The sequence below is a fragment of the Mus pahari genome, chromosome 18 (genome assembly GCF_900095145.1).
Source record: "Mus pahari chromosome 18, PAHARI_EIJ_v1.1, whole genome shotgun sequence".
Classification (NCBI taxonomy): domain Eukaryota; kingdom Metazoa; phylum Chordata; class Mammalia; order Rodentia; family Muridae; genus Mus; species Mus pahari.
The window spans coordinates 2,795,804-2,803,876 of NC_034607.1; the positions used below are offsets into that span (position 1 = coordinate 2,795,804).

General features: G+C 49.7%; 1 protein-coding gene across 1 annotated transcript in view; it reads right to left on the reverse strand.

The window, feature by feature from the left end:
• C2 (complement C2) overlaps nt 1-3,985 on the reverse strand; it is a 19,756-nt gene extending 15,771 nt beyond the window's left edge. Inside the window, exons 1-3 of the mRNA XM_021218554.2 lie at nt 3,823-3,985; nt 3,445-3,669; nt 1,866-2,051 (exon numbers count right to left, since the gene is read on the reverse strand). Coding sequence (XP_021074213.1) covers nt 1,866-2,051; nt 3,445-3,669; nt 3,823-3,868 — 457 coding nt within the window. The 5' untranslated portion in view covers nt 3,869-3,985. The remainder of the gene's footprint in view (nt 1-1,865; nt 2,052-3,444; nt 3,670-3,822) is intronic.
• Nucleotides 3,986-8,073: the final 4,088 nt, after the last annotated feature.

Sequence of the window (8,073 nt, forward strand, 5' to 3'; positions counted from 1 at the left end):
GGACAGCCAGGGCTACACAGAAAAACCCTGTCTCGAAAAAAAAAAACAAAAAAACAAAACAAAACAAAACAAAACAAAAAAAAGAGTGTGTGTAGCTGAAGAAGTTCATATTTTTTTAATCTTCCTACTATGGAGTTTGGAGTGTAGCTCAGTGCCAGGGTGCCCGGCTGCACTCTAAGAACCCTGGGTCCCACCTCCAGTCTCACATACAAGTTGCATGCTTTAATGCAGGGAGATTACATGTCAAATTTAAAATGAATTATATTTAGGTTTCAATAAATGGCAGTTTGAGACGGACGCAAAGGACTGAGTAAAGTGTCGCTGTCTGGGTGGATGACGTCTGCTACCTAGGGGACCCTGCTTTCTCTGTGATGGTGACGCTGGGCGTGGTGAGTCGCACTCTGCTGGATAAGGCAAGAGAATCGGGAGGAGCTCAAGGTCAGCCTGCATTTGAAGCTAGCCTGGGCTACTTGAGACCCTGTGTTTATAAAACAAAGTTGTTCAAGGAGATCCTAGGAGACCCACTTCTCCCAAACACCACTCCTAGGGCTGGAAAGTACTTAAGGATCACCAGGTTCCAGGAATTGTTCAGGGAAGTTGGGATGGCAGGAGCCTGGGAAGAGCCACACATGGCTAAGCCAGGGCCAGGCAGGGTCTGGGGGGACAGCATGGCCGCTCTAGCCCACTGCAGCCCCTGCTGTTTCCTCAAAATGTTACTTAGTAACTTCAGCTCCATTAACTCAGCAGGCACTCCCTTTTTAAGTTTTTATCTTTTTGTTTGTGTGTTTGAGACCGGATTTCTCTGTATAGTCCTGGCTGTCTTGGAACTTGCTTTGGAGGCCAAGTTGGACTCAAACTCAGAGATGCCTGCCTTTGCCTCCTGAGTGCTGGAGTTAAAGGTGTCTGCTACCACTGCCTGGCTATTCCAATTTTAAAATATTATTACTTATGTGTATTTCTGTGTAAAGACCAGACAAGAGCATTGGGTCCTCTGGAGCTGGAGTTGCTGGTGGGTGTGAGCCCAGTGTGCTTGCTGGGACCCAAACTCTGGTCCTCTGGAAGAGCAGCACGTGCTGTAACTACTGAGTCACCTTGAGCCACATTATTCCCATTTCTGTCAATTCCCAGCAACCACATGGTGGCTCACAACCATCTGTAATGGGATCCAATGCCCGTCTCTGATGTGTCTGAAGGCAGCGACATTGTACTCACATACATGAAATAAATAAATAACAACAAAAAACAAAACAAAAACCCAGAGGCACGGGAAGGGGAGTGACCTGTGCAGAGGCTATCTAACTCAAAGCAGCTGGAGTCACACCAAACCCCTGAGGCTGCACTGAGCCTAACCCGATGCTGTTAGTCTCTCACAGGTCTTGCCTGTGATAACTTCATGGAGTTAACTACAACATGTTGTCGTGAAGCATTTAGAAAAGCCAACCGGTCAGGTTTCCATAGCTTGTCCCTGATAATCTGAGCACTCCAGAGACTGAGACTGGAGGTGAGTTCAAGGCCATCCCAGGTGAGAAGTGGGCCTCCCAGGGTCCCCTGGAGCCACTTTGTTTTATAAACATGGGGTCTTGAGTAACCCAGTTCAGCTTCAAAGAAAGGGAAGAAAGAGAGGGGGGGAGAAGGGGGAAGGAAAGGAGAAAACAAAACTGAAAGGTTTGTAGAGCCGGCGAGTCAGATATGAAACTTAGACATGCTCCCAGCCGGTCAGTGATATGCCGCCCACAAACCTCAACCCACCCTGATCTAGGAACATTACTGAGCCACCAAGAACACTAGGCTCTGTCCCCACAAAAGCTTCCGGGGCCGCAAGCCCACGCCCCCCACCCTCACCTCCCAGCAGTCAGAACACTTACCCCCATTGTCACACACAGCCGTCTCTCCATCCCACAGGCCATTGGGGCGACAGTACCGCATAGGCGAGCCCCGCAAGGTGAAGCCTTGAGCACACTCGAAGCTCACGTTGCTACCCACAGGGTAGGACACCAGCCGAGGGAAATAGATGCCATTCTCAAAGGATGAAGGAGCTAGGCATCGAACCGCTGGAGGGAGAGAGAGGATCTGGGCAAGAGTCGAGGGTGGTTGACACCAAGGCTATGAGTCGGGGGTGGGTCTTCTGTTAGGACCCAAAACCTTTAGGTCAACTGGGTGGGAAAACATGAAGAGAGACTAACGTGGTGACAGCCCATAATACCAGTACTTAGGCAGCTGTCATAGAAGCCCTCTAGACTATATAGTGAATTTGAGGCCAACTTAGACTGTATAGCTAGACCCTGTCTCAAAAAACAGAAGAGGTGTTCAAGAGGCAGAGGTTGGTGGATCAATTGCAGCAAGTGTGGGCCAGCCTGGGCTATAGCATGAACCTGTCTCAAGGAGCCCAGAAAGCCAAACCTGGTGGCTCGTACCTGTCTAGCTGGCACTCCAGAGGTGGGAGGGACCTAGGCAATGTAAGCTCATTCTCAGCTGCAAGTTCAAAGCTCACCGTTGAAAGCAGTGGTCTAAGTTAGCAGGTGCCAATCAAAATTAATCAAAAGGGGCTAGGAAAGGGCTGGAGAGATGGCTCAGCGGGTAAGAGCACTGGCTGCTCTTCCTGAGGCCCTGAGTGCAATTCCCAGCAACCACATGGTGGCTCACAACCATCTGTAATGGGGATTCCATACCCTCTTCTAGTGTGTCTGAGGACAGCTACAATGTCTACTCATATAAATAAATAATTTTTTTTTTTTTGGTTTTTTGAGACAGGGTTTCTCTGTGTAGCCCTGGCTGGCCTGGAACTCACTTTGTAGACCAGGCTGGCCTCGAACTCAGAAATCCACCTGCCTCTGCCTCCTCAGTGCTGGGATTAAAGGCGTGTGCCACCATGCCCGGCTAAATAAATAAATCTTTAAAAAAAAAAAAAACCAAAAGATTACAGTTTTAAGCAGTTGATCAAATACTGTCAACTTAAAACAGTTCAACTTCGTTGATTAATAAAGAGCTGTTAAGGGCTCTGGTCACCCCAGTCTCTCATCAACAACATTTGTGGTTTTAGGGTGCTCTGGGGCACCTAGCATCCATTTAGAGTGGTCAAATAACCCTACAATTAATTTTAGCTAAAAATAAATAAATAAATAAATAAACCAATGTCTTCCTAAGTTGAGAGTGGACCTTTCCTGGTTTGTTTGTTTAATGGTTGGTCTGGGTTTGAGGTTTTCTGAGGGCTTTTGTTGGTGTGGGTTGTGTGTTTTTGGAGACAGGTCTCTGGCCCTGGGTGGTCTAGAACTCACTTTCTAGACCAGGTTGTCTCCCTTCCTCTCCTCCCTCCCTTTGCCTCCCAAGTGCTGGAATTTAAGGTGAGTCACCACCACACCAGGTCTCTCTTTTCCCAGAGAACCCGCTGCTAATAAGCTCTGGGCGGACACTGGTGGGCACTCTCCAAAGCTCAAAGGGACTCACGTTTGCAGACTGCTTTAACCATCCGAGAGGATCGCAGGGGGAAAAGTGAGCTAGACTTTGGTGTCTGCCACTGCCCGTTGCTCTGGCATTTCCTCCAGGCTGGGGACGGGTACCTGCCCAGGGGGCAGGAGTAGATGAGGAGGCTCCCAGGGGCCCAGCCATGGCTGAGGGTGAAATTACCACCGGAGATATTGACATTCTTGGTGCAGGAGAGAGCAGCCAGACCTGCAGGTGTGGGAAAGAACCGGGCGAAAGGAAAAACCAGGCCAGATGAGAGAGAGGCAAGAAGAGGCTGTCTGTCCCTTTGACTTGTGACCTGGACCTGGCAGCACCTGCCACACCTACAGGGCCCCAACAACCCCTTTCCCAGTCTCCTACCTGGGCCCAGCTGCAGCAGGTAGAAGAGAGCCAGCAGAGGGGCCATGGTCTCCAGGACAGTAGACCGGAGATGGGGGAGAGGAAGGTCATCTGACTTCCCAGAGATCACAGGGCTCGAGGGGAGTGACAGGGAGTGGCGACTTCCCCGAAAGAGAGAGAAACCGCCAGGGATTCTGAACTCAGCTTTGGGGCAGGACCTTTGCCCCAACACACACACACACACACANACACACACACACACACACTCTGAAGCAAGCATATTTGGCCTTGTGTGGCTTGCGTTAAGCACACACCCCCACAAGCCCTGCAAAACGTTTTGTTTATTTTGTTTCACGTCTTTCTTTGGAGTTTGCCACATGCCCTGGGGTCCGCTGGGTCTTCCCCAGAACAGCTTCTGAGGACTCAAAACTGTTCTTCCCAGAACGTCTTGGCATATAGGAAGACTCACATTCTTCCCGGCTCCTTCCCTGAAAATAAGATAAAAAGAAAGCCAACAGTTACTTGGAAAGTTGAAAAGAATTCTTCAAGAAAAAAAAAATTATTGGCACACCCAGCAGATGAAATTCCCAAGTTGCAAAAGATAAAAGTAAAAAAAAAATGGGGGTTGGTATTCAGAAGAATAAACAGCATTCTGAAGTTTGAGATACATTTTTATTTATTGAAAAAAAAGAACTCTTTTCATACAATATATTTTGATCATGTTTTTCCCCTCTGAGAAAGGGTCTCACATAACCCAGACTGACTTAGAATTTCTAAGTAGCTGAAACTGGCCTTGAATCCTTACCCTCCTGCCTCGGTCTCCCGAGTTGGGAGATTCTAAACACTGTTCATCGTGCTGGCCTCCCAGCTATGGGGATGTTTTGTTTGTTTGTTGCTTTAAAGACAAGGACTTACTATGTAGCTCTGGCTGTCCTGGAATTTCTCTGTAGCCCAGGCTAGCCTCTGCCTCCCAAGTGCACAGGCCTGGCCCAGCCATGAAGAATTTAACCTGATATATCAACCTCTTTGTCCCTCCCAAGCCTCTCACTTTCCTTATTACCAGAACAAGATCAAGGGGAGCGCCATTCCTAGGCTCACCACCACCCCAAGAAAACCTGTCAGATCAGTAACAAAAAATACCATTGGTTTCTATTTCTGGGCTGTGTGTGTGTGTGTGTGTGTGTGTGTCTGTGCCTCGATCATCATGGGTGTAATTTCTCAAGCCCCTTCCATCTTTTGTGTGAGATAGGCGAGGCATCTCTCACTGATCCAGAACTTTGCCAAGTGAACAGTCTAACTCACCAGTGAGCTTCAGGGACCTGCCTGTCTCTGCCCCCCAGCAGTCACTGCGATTACAGTGCTGCACCCGGCCTTTTTAACGTGGGTTCTAAGGTATCCACACAGAAGCCTCACTTGCACAACAAGCATTTTGTCAACTCAGTCATCTATCCAGCCCCCATCTCCTTGAGACTGAGTTTGAAACCAGGGCTAGCCTCAAACTTGCTGTGGAGCGGAGGGAGGCAGGGCTTGAATTCCCGACCCTCCCGCCTCCACCTTCCAACTGCTGCTTTACTGCCACCTTGAGGAAGCACTTTTCACACATGGCTCTTGGAACCTCGGAAAAAAACGACAACCTCAGGCTTCTGGGTCCTCCAAGCCACCTTCCCCAGAGGCTTCCCTGTAAGCCCAGACACTAGGGTCTTCACTGAACCTCCTGACATTGGGCCAGCTTCCCAAGATGTAAACAAAAAGCTGAGAGGGTGGTTCTTGGGCCTCCCTAGAACTAGAAGGTCTGTCCTTGACCTCCTGTGAGGAGACACATCCCTCTCCCTCTCAGACAACGCCTAAACCTCTGGAGACCCCCAACACTATGTGTGCACATAACCATATGTGGGCGTATGTCCTGGAGACCCCTAACACTATGTGTGCACATAACCATATGTGGGCGTATGTCTGCACATGCACAACTCTTTCTCACTGCAGCGACTCTGACCCCCTCGCCCCAGGATCTCCACATTTCCGAGGGCCATTGGGGCTCTCTTGACACATAGGGGGAAGGCTGCCAGTATGACATAGGTGAGAGGGTGGTGACCACGGGCAAGCAGGGAAAGGATACGTGTTACAACTGCCCACACCTGCTCTGTTCTGGATTTACCCAACAGCCCCCTCTCCCCTTTCAGTGACATACCTTCCTAAGTGTGGCACACAGATGTCTTCTCCCCTGTCCCCAGAAACTGCTCTGGAGCTCCCTAGCCTGTCAACTCATCCCTGCCGTGGGTTGATAAGGTAAACTGGAGTTTCCAAATTGGGGGACAGACATTCATGCTTTCTTTCCTTTGGGGCAGAAATGAGAGATTATACCCCAACAGATCTTGCCCCACCTCTAGCCCCAGATCCAGTGTGGGGGAAGGAATTCAGTTTTTGGCTTACAATGGCCAGGTGTGGATCAGACACGTTCAGACTCAGCTCTGCACTTTAGTTAGCTGGTTTGTCACTGTCACTGTCACTGTCACACATGGGCCAGTGAGGGGAAAAAAAAAAAAACAACCCAAGGCTAAAATATCACCCAAAGCGGGAGGGTCAGCCCGCCTTGGGGGTACACACCTATAATCCTGGCACTCCAGAGACCGAAGCAAAAGAATTGCAAGTTTGAGGTCAGCTTGAGCTATGTAACCCTCCAGTGCAGAAAGGGAGAAGACCCACGTATCATGTTACGGATATGAAAGGGCAATGCACGGAGTTTGAGAAGAGCTACTCATGGAGAACCAGCATATGAGCACGGTACACTCGGACAGTGGACAACTACGAGGCTTCTCAATCCTGAGGTTCATCTATATAGAGTGGGACACCTCGAGACTGGAAAATACAGGCTATTGACGACGTACACAGTATGTAGGGGATGCCACTGTCTGTGAAAAAAAAAGAAAACAAAACAAAACAAAACCAGCGTGGGAGATGTAACTGTATCTGCTCTCCCCTGCTCCCACCCCTTTGGTTCGCTGTGGTTTCTTCTGCGTGTGCTAGGCAAGGCCTTTTCTCCACCCCCAGCCCCACAGCTCTGCATATGTACAGAAATTTTCAGAAAACTGGCCAGGAAAGTCACCTTGGGGAGAGCTGGGACAGAAAGATGGGCCCAAGAAGGAGCGTTACAGAGCACAAATCTGCATTTCTGCCTGTGGTGCTTGTTTGCTGGCGACAAGGTCTCTCACATCCCAAATCCTCTCTGTAGGCCTGCATGCTGGGATTATAGACATGTGTCACCACACCTGACATATATGACGCTGGGACTTCCTGTATGCTAGGCCAGCACTCTACCCACTGAGCTTCACTCTCCATCCTATGGAAACTTTTTGTTGATTTGTTTTTGTTTTTAAGATGAGATTTCACTTATGGAGGGCTAGCTGGCCTGGAATTTGCTGTGTAGACCAGGCTGGCCTCTAACTCACAGAGATCTGTTTCCTGAATACTAGGATGAAGGGCCTTGGCCACTGTGCCCAGATGAAGGGCCTTAGCCACTGTGTCCAGATGAAGGACCTTAGCCACTGTGCCCAGATGAAGGGCCTTGGCCACTGTGCCCATATGAAGGGCCTTGGCCACTGTGCCCAGATGAAGGGCCTTGGCCACTATGCCCAGATGAAGGGCCTTGGCCACTGTGCCCAGATGAAGGGCCTTGGTCACTGTGCCCAGATGAAGGACCTTGGCCACTGTGCCCAGATGAAGGGCCTTAGCCACTGTGCCCAGATGAAGGGCCTTGGCCACTGTGCCCAGATGAAGGGCCTTAGCCACTGTGCCCAGATGAAGGCCTTAGCCACTGTGCCCAGCTGGTGTTTTGTCTTGGCTTTGAGGTTTACTCTTATTGGGTGGGCCTGGTGGCACACACCTTTGATCCCAGCACCCAGGAGGCAGAAGTAGGTGGATCTCTGAGTTCAATTCCAGCTTGATCTTCACAGTGCGGTGCAGGCCAGCCAGGCTTACATATGCATAGTGAAACCTTGTCTCAAAAGTAAATAAATAAATAAATTGGGAACGAATAAATAACTTTGTAAAAACCCCCAAATGAGCAAAGGATGAAGCTGTGGGGTACACTGAATCTGTGGGGTACACGGAAGCTGTGGGGTACACTGAATCTGTGGGGTACATTGAAGCTGTGGGGTACACTGAATCTGTGGGGTACACGGAAGCTGTGGGGTACACTGAAGCTGTGGGGTACACTGAAGCTGTGGGGGTACACTGAAGCTGTGGGGTACATTGAAGCTGTGGGGTACACTGAAG